Source organism: Lacerta agilis, chromosome 2, assembly GCF_009819535.1.
Source record: "Lacerta agilis isolate rLacAgi1 chromosome 2, rLacAgi1.pri, whole genome shotgun sequence".
NCBI classification, from domain to species: domain Eukaryota; kingdom Metazoa; phylum Chordata; class Lepidosauria; order Squamata; family Lacertidae; genus Lacerta; species Lacerta agilis.
In genome coordinates, this window is record NC_046313.1 from 65,259,295 (window position 1) to 65,277,461 (window position 18,167).

At 43.2% G+C, this 18,167-nt stretch overlaps 1 protein-coding gene across 6 annotated transcripts in view; it reads right to left on the reverse strand.

The window, feature by feature from the left end:
- Nucleotides 1–18,167, reverse strand: part of UIMC1 (ubiquitin interaction motif containing 1) — an 85,499-nt gene that overhangs the window by 46,167 nt on the left and 21,165 nt on the right. For 5 of the 6 annotated variants that reach the window (XM_033140431.1, XM_033140432.1, XM_033140429.1 and 2 more), the window contains exons 3-5: nt 10,569–10,659; nt 4,663–4,787; nt 3,148–4,281 (exon numbers count right to left, since the gene is read on the reverse strand). In XM_033140431.1, the coding sequence (XP_032996322.1) occupies nt 3,148–4,281; nt 4,663–4,787; nt 10,569–10,659 (1,350 nt within the window). The remainder of the gene's footprint in view (nt 1–3,147; nt 4,282–4,662; nt 4,788–10,568; nt 10,660–18,167) is intronic. The other variant, XM_033140430.1, reaches the window with a different exon arrangement.

Below are 18,167 nucleotides of genomic sequence, written 5' to 3' on the forward strand. Positions count from 1 at the left end.
AGCAGCCACCCGGACTCAACAGCTAAGGAGACACTTTGGCACCTTAAATACATTAGGACTTACACTACTGTCAACACAAAGGGTGCTGAAACAGTGACAAAGAACGCCGGTGGGTAATTATGGCAGAGAAAAATGTAGTGCTCAAATGAGGCTTAAAACATGGGAAAGTGGTCTTTGAATTACCTGCTATCAGCTCCATGTTCCATTACATGGCGGAAGAAAGAAAAGGGGTGTTAAGAATCACCTGCCGCAAAGCATATTGTCATACTCGGCTGAAGCCCTGCCTTGGCTTCTCTGCTATACCTTAAGGTGCTTTAGTGTATATTTATGAGTTGGAACTTGAGCTTTTTACATTTTAATTGTGTTTTCAGGTTGCCCCAACAACCCCATTTGTTTCTCATGGCCCTAGAGCCATTTTAAATGTCAAATCTATTACTCTCCATTTTTGCTGGAAGACTGCTTAAGACTTGTGCACTAGAAGCCTGCATTCCTTGAGGATGTAGTCGAAAGAGACACTGAATCTTGCGTTACAATGCACCTTCTTCCAGGAACTTGTTTAGGGCTCAAAAATAGAAGGGCTGTGGCTCCGTGGTCCATGTAGCTCAGCATCGTCCACACTGACTGGCAACAGCTTTCCAGGATTTCAGACAGCTTTACTTGGACCTGGGATTTTTTTTAATGCAGAGCAGATGCTCTACCACTGGGTGGTGACTCTTCCCCAGCTGCTTTGTGTACAGAAGGCACTGGGTTCAGTTCTTGGCATCTCCAGACAACGCTCAGAAAGACCCTTATCAGAAACTCTGGGGAGCTGCTACCTCACAGTGTAGAGCTGCAATGAGGAACCTTGGTCCTCCAGATGTAGCTGAACTACAACTCCCACCAGCTGTAGCAAGCACAAAGTCGATGGTCAGGGGTGATAGGAGTTGTAGTTCAGCAACCTCTGGAGGATCAAAGGTTCCCCACATGTAGACAATGCTGAGCTAGACAAACCAATGGTCTGACTCTGTATAAAGAGTCTCCCTGTGTTTCTAAGAATGGCTTTGAAGAAGCTGGGGTACATCTAACTTCTGTGCTTAGATGTATCAGCTCATCACAGTCTCCCATTTGACAGTTTCCTATATTATTAATCCCCTTTCTTGGCTAGCAGTGCTACCAGGCCTTTGGGGTTTTCCTACATTTTCATCAGAACTTCACTTGCCCCCCCTACACACAAAAATCCAGGCTAAATAAGGTCTAGATTTCCAACAATAGGGGCAGGGAGATAAAAACAGCTTTGACACAAAAACACTCGGTCATCTCGGTCATCTCCATCTATCATAAATGAGCAAAAATAGGGCACAAGTCCAACATTTTCTCCTTTGCAGGTCACCTTTAAGGTGTGTTTAAATATAGCCTCTCTGGATCCAAAACTGTGAAACCAGAAGCAAGGCTGCACTGCACTTTTGCTTCTGAAAGAAAATGCAGACATGACAGTTTTTGCTCAGAGCGTTCAATATTACAAGACAGAATATAAATATCACAAAACAAGTTAAGTATCTTTCCATCACTAGGGTAAACAATCAAATACACTTGAAAATAGTAACAACAAGGTTGAGCTTCAGTCAGAGCGAAGATAAAGTTATACAATGATCTAGCAGCGAAGTCATTATGAAAAATGAGGGTTGGAAAAGGCTGACACAAACCTAAAATACAGCAGCAATAAATACTTCATCTGACTAGCAATCTGTTTAAACAGCAGCAATGACCGAAAGCTGCTTCTAGCTCCTGAAATGAAACAAACACTGACACCTAGTGGCTGTCCGAAACCTTGAAAAAAAATGGCACACAGAGACAACAATTAAAGCAAGAGGAACAGGTTAATGTTTGGCTTGGCTGCGCATGCTACACCAATGAGGAAGGATTATAACATTCTCCCTGTCACATCTCATCCTCTGTCCAGCGACATGATAAACACATAGGAAAGCTTGCCCATTAAAATCAATCACTGCTGCTTAGGCGCCCTTAAAACCTAAGTTGTGCAACTGGCTAAGAAACACAGAGAAATCCTAAGAGACTGTGTAGTCTTATGAATGGCACATCTCCCAAAGAGCAAAATAATGTAAAAAATTCAGTGCAAAATAGCAAATGTTTTCCTGCTGAAAATATATTTTAGAACTAGGTCACGTGGCACTTTAGTATCTCTGGTAGCATATGGATTTACCTAGTAAGGCAGAGAACAGGCCACGCAAAACAAACCATTTTTTTAAAAAATACAGCAATCCTCATGCCAGCAATAGGAGATGACTTGCTATACTAGAACTCTTTGTGTATAAACCACAATTTTCAGTCATACGGTTGCCTTCATAGCTAATATATTAGCATAACCATCAAGAGCTGAAAATTTTGGCGGTTAGATACATTGGTATATGCTTTCTAAGATTTATCTTGCAAAGGAAAGTCACATTTGTTACAATTTAGAAAACAGAGAGCACAAACTGGGGTTCAAGTCTATTATTTAATCTCTTGGCAGAAACAAGCTATCTCAGTGATGGGGAACCTGAAGCCCACTGGCTCAGATGCAGCCCATGAGTCCTCCTCATCTGACTGCAACATGCCCCACGCCCCCAATATTCCCCAAGTGACAATTAGGCTTGAAAAAATGACTTCCATTGGCTCCAATGCTTTTTTTCAAGTCTGATTGCCACTCTGGGAAGAGAGGGCAAGTTCCTGGAGACTGAAGCTAGGGAGAGAGTCTAGAAGTGTTTGTGTTCATGTAAAGGGGGGGTGTATACCCACGTTTTGCTTTGGCCCTGCACACAGCTGGCATGTGCCCCCCCAGAAGGTTAAGCCACAAGGTTAGCTTGGGGCTGAAAAGTTTCTCTACCCTTGCTTGAGCAGCCACCTACTAGAGACTCAGTTCACTATAATGCTAGATCCTACAAATTTCTGAGTAGTCCACTATTCTTTTAAAAAGCTGCAAAGTTCACCGAATCTCTTTGACCTTAGAAGTGTGGTAAGTCGTAGTGAAACAATGTAACCCTAAATACGCACCAACATTCTTGGGGTCTAGTCTGTTGTATAGATCACAACATCAAGCAAGATAACTAGCCACTACCCCTCCTTCATTCAGAATTCACCAGACCGACAAAGACAGCGCAGCAAATTTACCTGAAATGAGCTGCTTGCTGGCTCATCATCACTCTCAGGGTTTCTTCCCCCTGCCATGTTCTGCTCTCCATTTATTGGGGACAGAAGCCAGGCTATGCTCTCAGGCTCCTTTTTCTCATTCATTTCTTCTCCCTCCTGCTCATCTGTACCTTCATCTCTCTTAGATGCTTCCTTTGCTGCTTTGCCACGGTTACTTCGCCTCAAGGGACACAATTTGGGGACAACGGGCTCCCCAAATGGTTTCTTGTGTAGAAGCTGTCGCTGAGCCTGTTTCAGGCTTTTCTGGTAAACCTCAAGCTGACACAGGATGACTTGGGTATATTTGTTGGGATCCACTCCTTTAGGGCAGAAGGGAACACCCCAGTAATAGTGCACCATGTCTCTCTCTTCGCCTTCTTGGCACTCCTCGTTACCCCTACGAAGTGTGCAGAGTGGAGGAGCGTTTCTGGGCAATTCAGTCCTTTCCACCAGCCCAGGAGAAAGACATGCCTTCTTGATGGGCTCCAACTGATGTCCAAGCTCAGACCCTGGTCTGCTGGAGTAGTCCAACATGCTGTGCTCCAGGGCTGCTTTCTCCGGAGCTTCTGAGCAACCAGGAAGGGAATCTCCTCCCATGTAATTTTGGGGATGCTTTTCAGTTTCCTTGCCTGTTGGCTTTGGAGGGCTAAACCTTTCTGCAAAAAGTCTCTGAGGTGCCAGTGACAAAGTGCCCCGAGGCCTTTGGGGAAAGGTGGGACTTAAGGCAACTGATGTCCCTTCTTCTAGACTGGGTGGTGTATCGCTGGAACTGCTCCTTGCTGGTGGGGAAAGGTTTTCATTTGACCTTGCAGAAGGTTGGCTCTTCCCTGGAGATACAATTATGCTAGAGACTAGTGAGCTCTCAACTGTTGCCTGGCTTAACCTCGTCAGTACTACTAGGGGCCTCTTGGCGACATCTGTCTGTCCATTCTTATCAGTTTTGTCACTGTGTGAGAGGGAGCTGTACTCGGAGCAAGGAGACTCAGGGCAAGGCAGTAGAGCTGCAAGGAGCTCAGGATCCTCTTGCCCAGCTGGGTAGCTTTGTGCTGAAGACACTGGTGCCTTGGAAGGAAGGGGCACAGCAGCTGCAGCAGAAGACTCAGAAGGCTGGCAGCTCTAGAAAGGAGGGTGGAAAATGCACACAAAGACAAGTGATTTGCCTTCGAAAATGTACGTTCCTAATTATTAAATCAAACTGACTGCTGCTCCGCAGAGTAAAATATATAAATGGACACTTCCATGTTAATCTACAAAATGATAGCTAAAGGTGAAATCATTCATTAGCTGTGTTTGGGGCTGTTAACATGGTGAAGATTAACAAATGTATTGTGAGCTCACCTTGTCAGATGCATTTATGCCTTACAGAAGACTGGCTAGAATTCCAGATGGAAGCCTGTCCCATAAAAAACACCTCATTTGAACTGCAGAGGGGGAGTGCGGGGCAGGGAAGGATGTGAACGGGCAATTCTGTAGCCCAAGTATTTCTGCTTCACTTACACCAAGGCTCTCAGCAATGGCCTTTCTCAGAAGCTCTTCCTCTTCCTCCTCTTGCGAGTTCAACTGCCTGGCTTCTTGCTCGCTCATTTTCAGAGCCAGGGCAAACTGTTCATCTTCTGTCATCTCTGAAAAAAAGTGAAAAAGAAAAGCGTAACACGATACAATGCAGCAGGCTCTCGTTCCTTATGCCCCGAAGAAGGTGCCTGGGGACTTTCACCTTCACAGGGAAAAAAGGCCAACTAAATTGGATCAAAGCTGTTACATCTCAGCTTACCTTGCCGTGTGCCTTCAAAACTGGAACAGACAGTGCTAAATGCAGAGTAATGCATTTTGTGCAGTATCAAATCACTGAACCAAGTCAGGGCATTTAGTTAAGGTTCCCATAGTGATCTCAGCTTTGACTCTTTGGTGAATTCATCACAATGAAATATTTTATCACATAATCATCTGGCAGCGACCCTGTTTTGTACTTCCACATGCAATACTATCATCAAAGGGCACAAAGGAAAAGTGGTAGACTTTGAACACTGAACTGTGCATGAACAGACTTTTTCTAAAAGGCACAGTCTGCTGGTAGAGCACAATGAAGTTAGTTCCTTTCCACTCAACATTATTATTAGCTTTAAAAGTCATAGTACTCTGTGGTGTATACTGCCAAGCCTCCTGAAATGTAGAAGGGCAAAGGTCACGAGCCACATTCGCCTGGACTGGTGCAAATTAAAAAAAAAAAATAGAAGAACAACCTGGAAAAAGCAGAGAATGATCTTCAGATCAGAAACTGTCACAGCCCAATACTCCTTTGCATGCTTTCCTACCCGGGATGAGACCACTCTCTCCCTACCTATACAAAGTTGTTCCCTAAATGATTTTCTGGAACAAACTAAAAATCACAAGTGTTGCAAAAACAAAAAAACAAAGCTGTTCTGGAAAACACCAGGGTTTTTTTTTTTTATTTCTGACCCACCACTTTCACTTAGCTAAAAATATCCAAGCCTGAAAACCCAGAATGAAAAAGAAACTCCAGCAACTCCCCTGCTTTCTGAGATTTTGAAGAGTGCATTGAAACGCTCTTCAGTCAATCCATTGTAGGTTGATTCTGAGCAGCACTTCCTGAGAAATCCTCTCTCACACAACAACTCTTAACCCAACAAGTGCACCTGAGCACAAAACACCATATTCAGACGTTTAGAAAAAACTAAAGAGAAGGGCTCTGAAGGAACAGATCACCTTCCAGACACGGTGAATACCTCAGATTCCTTTACTGAAAAGTGTTTGGACACGAAAGCAATTAGGATGCCATCACAGCCTCCTCAGGAGCATCTTCTCAACACATGAGAAATGCCTCCAGGGGAAAGCTCATTTGTGGATTACTGAACCTCATCAGTTGCAGGTGGGTAGCCGTGCTGGTCTGCCATAGTCGAAACAAAATAGAAAATTCTTTCCAGTAGCACCTTAGAGACCAACTGAGTTTGTTCTTGGTATGAGCTTTCGTGTGCATGCACACTTCTTCAGTGTGCACACGAAAGCTCATACCAAGAACAAACTCAGTTGGTCTCTAAGGTGCTACTGGAAAGAATTTTCTATTTTGTTTGAACCTCATCACTCCCTCTTCCCAACTTCAAGAGAAAAGCAGCAGGTCTAAACTGAAACATAGACTTTGCAACACCTCTTGGATATGGTCACAACTATGAGTAAGCAACTATGTGACACAATGCAGTTTCATTTTGCCCTGCTTAATGGGCATTACCTTTCCTGGAGCTGAGTTTAAGACAGAGGGGTGGGGGCAATGCCCCACTCATGGGTACAGTATCAGGAAACAATAGCCTAAGTTTATTTTTTATTATTTTCTTAAGAAAATCTCTAGCCCTCCTAGAAAGAAACCTATGAAGCAAAATATGTAGGTATCCTTCTAAGCAATTTCTGTGAAGTGAGCCAGCCTGACTGCTCCCAGCTGTCTGTGATTTTAGCCAATGAGTGATGTCAGAGCTGTGACTGGTATGCGAGTTGTTTGGACACCAGGCAGCAGGAATACTTGGGGTTCTTTAGTGCACTTTCATGCTTCTGTCCTATTCTATAGTAGTCCTTGATATTTCCAGAGTTTGCCCTTCCTTTTTTCCTGGTAACCAGGATGCACCTGTGGTGGGTTCATATGAGATCAGGTATTCCTTAGAGGTGATGATCTGCAAATACTACTACACAGTAAGTGCAACTGGTTGTGAAAGAATCCCTTTCCTGAATAGCAAATACAAAACGTGTAAATTTTTCAAATATGCTTAGGTGTGTCTCCTGCTGTGCAGGGCCTAAAGCCAGGCACTCATTATGTTAACTTTCAGTACAATGCTACTGAAAAGTAAGTCTCTTTGGGATTAATGGGGCTTATTTCTAGGTATGCGTCTACAGGATGACAGCCTAGGCTTTGGTTTAAGTTCTTGTGCCTTTAACAGCTGTATGCAGAAATAAGCTGCTGAGTTATGCCCCCCCCCCTTTCTTAAAAGCAACAGTGCTTTGAGCGGCCATATTATAACTTTACCACTGGAATGTGTATTCTTGACATCCTCAAGTACCAGCAAAATATTTTATAATAACTAGAATTCATATAATTAAGATACTGGCGGCAAGACTGCATTATCTGATTTCAAGGGATCTAAGCAGAAATTAATGGACATAGGATCACAATCATCGGTTACCTGTTCTCAATCTCTCACTAAAAAAAAATAAAACATGACTGCATAACCAGACTGTCGACAACTATAAAACACAATGCAAATGAAATTCCATCTATGAAGCAATATGGTGTATCACGCTGCCAGAGAGTGAAAAAAGGGCATAGTAAAATGGAACACGGAAAAACTCTAGACAAGAATCCTTCTGGCATATCAGAGAGAAAAATAAACAACATTTATTCCACTTTCCAAATTCACGGGTGCATTGAAAAGGATAAATCTTTCCACCCCACCCATCATGAAATACATACAACTTGCACGACAGTGAAAGGAGCAAGCCATCTCCCTGAGAAAAACAGGGCATCTGTTCTGTCAAAGCCATGCGGCGTATCTCTGGCTATCATGTATTATTCTGCTTAACATCTGATCATTTCTAAACGCTGTCTGCAAACGCTCACAATTTGTGTGCGCTTGATGTTGATTACATTGGTCATAATTTATGATGATTAGAAATTCTAAGTATTGCGTTAGCCTCCTACTGGTGTGGGCAAACAGACTATTTAAGAGCTCCAAAACACAAAAATAGAAGCTGAGCTCTCAGAAGCAAGCATAGTCTGAATGGTTTGGCAGGTAGTCTATACAACCAACGTCTAGCAGACAGAAAACCATTTGCATGCCCTTTCGGACACAAATTATGTGCTTGCACATATGTGCCCACGAATTCCGAATAGCTCCATTATAAAACTTGAGGGGCTTTTTTTGTTTGTGTGCTAAAGTCAGCATAGTTTCATTGTTCCAAAGCTAGGCTCCCACTACACTCCTAGTTCTACTGAGAGGTAGAAATGTCAGTGTCATATGATCAATCCCACCAAGAAAACATGAGGAGGGGGTGTGCACTGTTTTTAAAGACATTACAGTCTTAAACAAATTAAACTAGTTCTGAGTCTTTTTACATGCTAATATGCCAATTTACTACGCAATTCATGTTTCAGTTCATGAATTAGATGCAAAGCGCCACCAGTTCCGAGTTCTCTTGCTAACAGATTCCCCCCACCCCCCAAAAATGTTGGCTGTATTACACTCACAATCATAGTGAAATTACTGTACAGTGAAAAGAGATTTACTGTTCTAGAAAACACACATCAGAAACATTCCAAAGAAAAGGATTTATGTAGGTTTGTATGTTTTAATCTTAGCTTGTTGAGAATATAACGTCACGGGTACATTTGAATTATAGCTCAACGTTAAAAATGATTAAATATTACAAAGTCTGAAAGGAACAATGTGCCTTAAACACTAACAATATGAGAAATGTTCCAGCTTTGGAAATTGGCAGCACATGCGGGTCTTATTTCTCCACACATGATGAAACCAGACGTGACATAATTCACGGATTAGTAGTTGGGCGAATGTTTGTTTTAACTAAATAGTGGCCATGGGGAAATGGGCCAACTGCAGGGAAGGGGACTTTAACCCTTTGCCCATACCCCAGTTCCAGCCCCTGCCCCCCCCCCCCCCGATGAACGCTGTTTGCATTGGGAGGAAAACAGCCTTTTCTTGAATAAAAACATCACTACCACTACACACAGTTATTAATTGCTTGAATAAGTCTCAATTGGCCTAGACAGGAGGGGCCAAACAATCCCACCCTCCCTAGGCAGCCTCATCTCCAAGAGGCCAATTTGTCATAAAACCCAAGCAACCCTTTAAAACACTGACAGTGGTTTTCATTTCAAAGAAATGAACCTTAATTTGCCTAAAAATAAACACTAAAAGGCTAATTATAGTTCTAATAAATAAAAGAGCAGACATGTAAGTGGATGTGCCTAATTAATTATTGCTAATTGGCTGCTCTAATGTAGTAGGTATGAGACCTGCATCCAAAGGAGCAAACTGACGAGGAGACTCACTACCTTTGCTCATGCCAATTATCAAAGGCAGCTCTAACACCACATTCTGCGGTATGCTGGACTAAGGATCTAGTCTTGTGCTGCCAGCGGCAAATGGATTCTACACTTTACAGTTTCAACACTAAACATGGATGGCTTCATGTTAATCTCTCTCCTAGGTATTCTGTACACACAGAGGATTTCACGCCTTCTTGCTCACATATGTGGGCCTTTTGCTTGTTTGGAGTACTGAATATGCACTTCTTTCTTCCTACAAAGGGATTTGCAAAGAGGGCTATTTGCAACCTACCTGCCATCTCCTCCATTTGGAGTTTATCAGGTTACAACCACTGCTTGGGGTCTATTCAGAAAGGTATTCCATTATATTTCCAAATCAGATGCTCCTTGTAAAACCAGCACCGCTCACAATAAATCTTGTGAGTTGGAGCATACTTATAAACCGCTACTGCAAACTTACAGCAATGGGCTTAGCTAAGGACATCTAACCAAGACTACTTCTGTGAAACAACATGTTTCTAGAAGAACAAGATGCTGGAATCACAGCAAAGAATTTCATTTCACCAATGAAGTAAGTTACAGAGTCACTCAGACGGCTAATTACTGAATAACCCGCATGTACCGTACTCTTGCCCCAATAACCAATCAAGCTACAAGCAAGAATATTCTGTCCGTGAGACACTCACTGTAACTCTACACACCAACTACAGTTGTCTCTGGATAAAGCTTAGATTCAAGGTCTTCTTATCCTTTTTCTCATCTCTCAGCTGCCATATAACATAGCCATTGTTCCATTGTCTTCATAGAGGAAACGGATAGTAATGTTGTACAGCCATACCTCGGGTTGCAAACATGATCCGTGTGGGAGGCACTGTCTGCGCATACACGTGATGCAATCCGGTGCTTCTGCGCACGCGCGTGATGCCATTTTGTACTTCTGCGCATGCGTAAGTGCCGAAACCCAGAAGTAACCCATTGTGGTACTTCCGGGTTTGGCACAGTCCACAACTCGAAAACGCGCAACCCACAGCGTTCGTAACCCGAGGTATGACTGTACTTTGCATAAACAGTGACAACCTTGGCACCCGTACAAGGCTCTTCTGCTATATGCCAATAGATATGCACAATGACACTTAGCTGTATCATATCTATATGTATCTGTGGTGACATTGTTTATCCGCATACAATATCAGACCTCATACAAAGCGGCTACTTTTAAGTTGGTAGGCCCCGGCATATGTGTCGTGCAAAGGCATATGTAAGAAACTCCGTACAAAAAAACCAGTGTACTGCTCATTTTCCAGCTCCCACATTCCCCAGCGCAGATAAGACCTACGTGCTATTTTCCTTTTTGCGGCAAACTTCAGTCTATCCAGCTGCTGCTTTGTTCTTTTCTTCTGCAGACCATGTTCCTCCTTGGACTCCTGCTGCAGGAGAAGAAATATGGTAAATACATAAACTACAGAAGATGCTACCATTTGCCACCCTTCCCCCATCCCTCCTGCCTCAACCTTCATCCAAATCTCCAAGCCCAGGGAAGGGAGGGGAAGAGAGAAAAGGAAAAGCTGGCACAAAGGCAGACTCCTCGACTGGTAAGAAATGTGACTTTCAGACACAAATAAAAGAGTACTTTGTAGCTATTAAAGGAGCTGTGTGGTAAGTATAATGAGCAATGAGGGATGCAGGCAAACGTGTAAACAGATTAGCAGCAAAGGACAATAGACCTCATGTCAGTCACTGCCATGCAGAGTACCAGCTGCATAGGATTTTAACAAGAAGTTGTTTGCTTTTACATTCAGGAAGTCATAAAGAGTGGAAATGCAAAAGAAAATCCTGATTACATCTTCCAGCAGGAACATCTAACAGGGCAGGGTGCTTTCTTAGTACAGCTGGAAAGGTATCATCCAGCAAAGTTGATTCCCCAAAGGTAAAGGGCACTTGGTTAATAAGAAAGAAAAAAAAGAACTCCACAATCTAATGCTGTTCACTATGAGACGTCACCCTCCTATGTATCATACTTCAGACTGGTAACTTCTTTTATTTCCCCCTGAAGGGAGGGGGGCACATCTATCAAAATGGCTATCATGCTATGGCCTCCCTGAACTGACAACTAGGTACATTTTTAAAAGTCAACAGTATGAGCATTTGTCAGGGACAGTTAAGATTTAAAGGATGCAACAATGGAAGCACAATTGCAAGCCATATCCAAGCAGAGAAAGAACAGGAGAAATTGAACATGACACATAACAGCGACGCAGGAATCTTTTTAATGACTGGAGAGTCTAAAATGGAAACTGACCAAAAGGAGGAGGAGAGACAGACTGCTAAGGTCAAGAATACTGATCCAGCACAGGAGTGTAAGGCTGGAAAAAAAGTCAGAAAAGGAAAGGTACACAATGAGTTGCAACCAGCCAGAGACAGATATTTTTATGTTGCAAACAAAGAAAGGCATCTCAAGTGTGTTGTTTACCTCAGAAAAAGATACCAACAGAGTATACAATAGAGTGCAACATCTATTTTAAAAAGGTGAAGTACTGAAACAACTAATGATATTAATAGAAACAAAAATTGAAGAGAAACATTAAGTCAGTAGCAGAAAAGAGCATGTAAAATAATATTTGGGCAATCTGAATGGGACATTCTATACAAATTTGAATTCACAGAATTGATATGATTCACAAAGCCTACTACAGTGGAACTTCGGTTGTTGAACACTTTGGAAGTCGAACATTTCGGCTATCGAATGCCGACAACCCAGAAGTGAATGCTTCCGTTTTTGAACGCACCTCAGAAGTCGAACAGCTTCCGAGGCGTGTTTCTCCATTTTCCTCTATGGAATTTGCCGACTGGCAAATGTGCCTCGGTTGTTGAATGTTTTGGAAGTCGAATGGTCATCCAGAATGGATTAAGTTCGACAACCGAGGTTCCACTGTACAGGGTAGGTTTTTTTAAAGGGCTAAGGAAGATAGAGCTAGGGATTCAAAATGAGGAAAATATTGGTAGAATCGTTTAGAGAGAAACAAAGCCAACTCCTCATAGCTATTGTAGTGATGTTGCAGAATAAATTATGGCAAACTGATGGGCAAAGCTGGGGCGGGCGGGCGATGAAGTGGTGTATGATCCACCATTTCCAAAGCCCTGCAGGATTGCACTGGTCAGGACAGGACGTGTGTGTGTGTGCGCGGATTCATGTTTGTACAATGTATGTCCTGTTTTGTTTTAAAACCAACAACTTCTCATTGAAATTAATGGCAAGGGAAATGGCTCAGCTGGCTGGCCTAAGTAATGGGACTGATCCTGTGCTTCTTAGGGGAGCACTGGGGCTTTAGATCCAGTGGGTCCCGGGCTGACTGTGTCCCACTTTCATCTGTCCCCATGAAACCAAATATTGGGGGCTAATAATGGCTTCCACTAGCCAAAACACAACTGGCAGATCTACAACCATGAGCATGGTAGGGCCTCTGCACTGAGCATGGTCCTCCCCTGGCTGAGAGCTACCTCTGTCTCATCCTAAACCATGCCTTATGAGGAACGGCTTAGGGAGTTGGGTATGTTTAGCCTGGAGAAGAGAAGGTTAAGGGGTGATATGATAGCCATGTTCAAATATATAAAAGGATGTCATATAGAGGAGGGAGAAAAGTTGTTTTCTGCTGCTCCAGAGGAGCGGACACGGAGCAATGGATTCAAACTACAAGAAAGAAGATTCCACCTAAACATTAGGAAGAACTTCCTGACAGTAAGAGTTGTTTGACAGTGGAATTTGCTGCCAAGGAGTGTGGTGGAGTCTCCTTCTTTGGAGGTCTTTAAGCAGAGGCTTGACAGCCATCTGTCAGGAATGCTTTGATGGTGTTTCCTGCTTGGCAGTGGGTTGGACTGGATGGCCCTTGTGGTCCTTTCCAACTCTATGATTCTATTATTCTATCTCTAGCCAGCAGACCTGGGGATTAGAAATGCTCTGTTAGTTCTCTTCTCTTGTCAGTTAAGTATACAGGTGGAAAGTATCTAGGCTGCGATCTACAGCCCCAAAACTGCGGTAGAAGACCCACCAGCAGTACAAGGAGTTTCCTCGCACTCTTCAGCCAGGAATTGGAAAGTCCTGTTAGTGTTCACCGAGCAGCCTCACAGCCCCAGATATCAACAAGGATATTGATCCAGCCCCAAATCGCATCCTCTTCAGTGAGGATGAATTATGTGAACTAAATGAAACAACCATAAAGTGGGTATGCAAGTGTCTAAAAATAACTGCACTCAGTGGATAATAATGAATTGACATAAAAGAGAAAAGAGGTGGCAGGTGGAGTTCTGCAGTGAGTTCTGGGGCCTGGGCTGTTTAGCTTCATAAATAATGTCAGGGAAGAGTTTCCAGAGGAGCAGTCGTATTCATCTGTTGTAGTGAAAAACAACAAAGAGTCTTTTGGCACCTTAAAGACCAACACATTTATTATGGCTTAAGCTTTCATAGACTACAGTCCACTTGGTCTATGAAAGATTATGCCATAATATCTTTGTTAGTCTTTGAAAGCACTACTAGACTCTTTGGTTGTTTTTGATGCAAAAGACTAACATGGCTATCCGTCTGAAAAGGTTGAGGCAGTGGCATTGCTGCGAAGGCAGTCTTAAGGCAAGTAAGAATACAAACAAGAAAAACTGGGGAGGTGGGGGGATAAAAATTGCCCGGAACTCCTCAGGCAGTCATGTTCCCCTCTCAGCATCTGGCAAAACTCATCTCTGTGGCTTCCCTGCCCACCCCCTCTTCAAGTGCTGATCCTCACAGGCCTCACCATCTTGGCGCAGCAGATGCTTCAAACACAGGCTGTTTCCAACATGGCAACAGCATCACCTGCAACAAGACAGGGCTGCTGTACTTTTAATACAAGCACTACAGGAAGAAATCCAGCAGGTGAAGCTCTTGTGACCAGGACTTGTAAACAGGGGCATTTGCAAGGATGTTTAGTTTGAGGGGGAAGCCCGGAGTTGTCTCACAGTGTGTGTGGGACCAAGAGACCTGGAGAGCAATGGAGCTGCTGCAATTACCAGCAACATCTGTGCCATGTTTGTCTTCCTGCCTAAGAATGGGCAAAACTACACATGTAGCAAGTGCAAGCTGATTACCTTGCTGGAAGAGAAGGTACAGCAACTTGAGGCCTGCCTATCCACACTCTGAACTATCAGGCAAGATGAGGAAATTCTCACTAGACCAGAGGGGACTATCTTGGAGCAGAGATGCAGGCGGGGAACCCTAGGGAGGAGCAAGATGACCCAATACAGGAGGCAACCCCCTGAAGGAACATAACACAAAGAAAGCAGGACTGTCAGGAGCCATGTTTTGTCTCTGGAGTGGCAAAATCAATTCCATGCCCTCACCTTGGACACCGATTCTCAGCCAGAGGAGCAAGAACAGCAGTTGCAAACCCAAAACACAATGAGGTGACAGAGAAAGGTACAGCGAACAGAACAATTTCTGCTGCTCTCCACAGAAGAAAGAGATGTGTGGTGGCAGCAGATGACTTCCTACTGAGGATGTCAGAAGCAGCAGTGTGCAGAGGAAAGACTCATTGTTTCACTTGTCTCTACACTAATGCACAGAGTATGGGAAACAAGCAAGAAGAATTTTCACTCTTAATACAGGTTGGCAAATATGACCTTTTAGGCGTTAGTGAAACCTGGTGGGATGAAACCAATGACTGGAATGTAGAAACTGAGAGGTATACCCTATTAGGAATAGCCCATACAAGAAGGGAGAGGTAGCAAAATTATATGTAAAGAATGTGTACACTTATGAAGAGATCAGATCCATGACTTGAATGATAGGAGGCAGACAGAGTATATAATAATAATAATAATTTATTATTTATACCCCGCCCATCTGGCCGGGTCTCCCCAGCCACTCTGGGCGGCCTCCAACAAATACCAAAATACAATACAGAGTATATATGAGTGAAAATTGAAGGAGAGGGAAACAACAGTGACTTGACTGTGGGTATAAATATATTTTAAAAAAATTAAAAATTGTCCAGTAGCACCTTAGAGACCAACTAAGTTTGTTCTTGATATGAGCTTTTGTGTGCATGTACACTTCTTCAGATACACAGTGGGTGTCTGCTATAGCCTGCAAAGCCAGACTAAAGGCTTGGATGATACCTTCCTAGATCAGATTACCAAACATTCAGTACTGAGAAAGTGATCCTGTTCTCTTGGGTTTCATTACACATAGACAAGGGAAATCTGAGTGTAGTCAGATATGCACTCTGGACTTTAAGGAGGCTTATTTCAAAAAGCTTGAACTACTGGGTGAGATCCTATGGTCAGAAATATTCAAAGAGAAGGGAATTGTGCTTAATGTATTGCTGGTGCATAATGCATTGCTCACATCTATAAGCTATATTTTTTCAGATCATGCTTGATTTTGTGATGTTCTGTTCATGTTTTCTAAGTACTCCTGGCCCCTTTGGAATGTGATCCTGCTATGGTGTGTGCTTGCAGCTCCTCACTATTTAATCTCATCTATGGATTTCATTAGTGCGTAGATTTTGATAATTAATTTAGACGTTAAACACAAGCAAACCCAACACCAGTCCCTTCCTCTCTGTGTTGTTACAGTGGTACCTCGGGTTAAGAACTTAATTCGTTCCGGCGGTCTGTTAACCTGAAACTGTTCTTAACCTGAGGTACCACTTTAGCTAATGGGGCCTCTTGCTGCCGCCGCGCCACTGGAGCACGATTTCTGTTCTCATCCTGAAGCAAAGTTCTTAACCCGGGGTACTATTTCTGGGTTAGCGGAGGTACCACTGTACTCAGAACTGAATTCACTGCTGTTCTGTGCTACCCTTCATCTTGAGCTTTTAAAAATTTCATCCCAGGAGCATGCCTCACAAACTAAGTGCAAGGCATAGTATTATATGATTCTCCAAGTCCCATAATGCATTTTCTTTCACTGCTTTTAAAATAATCAAACAAGCAAGCCATTTAGTACAGAAGTAGTTATTCACCATTTCCTTTCCACTCACTTAAGAGATAGCACTTCCATTTATTTCTCACAGTACTTCCCAGCTTTAATACTAATGCTTTTTAAAAAGGCCTTATTCCCTGTCATATACAAATTCAAAATATGGTTCATTCACTCTCTGAAAAACAGGTTCTTCTCCCAACACAGTTTACACTCCATGCCCCGCTTAGTCCAAGAGCCTTCAACCCGGCATCCCTTGTCCTCTGAGCTGAGCTGCTTAATCTCCCCTACCAGACCTGGTGACACCACCCTGCTTTCACCTGCTTGTAGGCTGCACACTCACAAGCTCTAGTCCCCCATTGGCTCTCCTCTTCCTACAGTTTCTAGAAATATTTCCCCAGCCATTCATTTCCTTTGACCTGAATAAAACTGCAGAAAGCTTGCCTTCGGGACTACTTTCTTCTGCTGCTTTATTTTATTTGTTTGATTGTTTATATTCTACTCTTTAAAATATTTCTTCCAAAGCAGCTTAGAAAAGTCGTAACAGTTAAAAATAAGGGGGGGGGCAATGGGAGAGGTAAAAACACATCAGCATAAAAATCCAGTAGAAGGGGCTTTTCATAGCTCTTTAGGGAAGGAACTCCTCAGATGCTCTGTTACCACCAAAAATGCTCCATCCCTGGTATCTGCCACTCAGATTTTGCGAATGAAGAGCAAGAGAGAATAGCCTCTGATACTGAGCTCAGGCAAACTAATATTGATACAAGCAGTTCTTCCACCAGATAACCCTTCAACACTTAAATGACCTAAACAGTGGTTCCCAATTAGCTAAGTACTGCGGAACCCAGTTTTTCAAAAGCCAAGCCATGGAACCCCTACTTTTGAAAGTGTTATATCTGTGGTAGTTTTTGTTATGTGAATGGTGACACTATACCCTCCAACTTGTCCCAGTGCAAAACTGGGAAGCCTGTCTTCTGGGCTGCACCCCACATGAGTCACATGACATGCATGTTTTGGCGTTCCATACTCTCACACGAGAGCATGGCTTCCCAAAACAGTTGGGATGTCCCAGACAGTTGATGGATATGTGCCACGGACCCCCTGAGGAGGTTATGCGGACCACCAATTGGGAACCACTGACCTAGAACAACATTAACACCAGCTCTTAAAACTGAGCCCAGAATAACTGGCAACACATGTAGCTGGTAAAGAATCAGTAAAATAAGTCCCAACTGCCTTGCTGCTACCGTACCACATCCTGCCAGCTGTGTTCTGAAACAGTTCTGGCTTCCCAGGCCATTTCTAAAGCCAGCCCCATACAGAGAGCACTGCAGTGATCCAGGCAGTTACATAGGGCCTTATCTAAACATATGCCCCCCTCCCCGCCTTCCACCTGCAGTACTAATGTGCAACTGTCAAGGAAGGACTGTATTACTTGCTATTTCTGCATATTTGAGTTGACCCATTTGGAGGTAGGTAAAGGGTTCTCTGAAAAACCAAGCAGACTGAACAGGTAGTGACTGCTGATCCTGCAACTTGGAATTTGGTAAGTATGTAATGCAATGACTAGATGTTCACCTAGTGCACATCTGATCCCTTTAAAAAATCTGCTTGCAGACCACTCAGAGTCTACCTGCTAAAAGGATTAAGAGAGCGCCTGGAGGTACGTTTGCTTTCCATGTTTAGCTTAATGCGTTAAAGAGGACAGGCAGCCCAAGGGCCTTGGTTCTATCTAAGGGAAAATATATTTTTATGACATAAAACTAGAAAGAAAACTAAAGATAGGCTTTCCTAGAATCAGATAAATTTGGAGCAGAAAATGAATATGTAACCTATTTGGGGGGTAGAATAACAACAACATATAATCTGTAAGTTGCATACTTCTTTGCTGTGACCCACCACCTAAGCAGCAATTTATATACAGGCAGTGACCATTTCGCACAGGGATTCTGCTCCCAACCCCTGCCCCACCTTCCATTCTATTCTGCT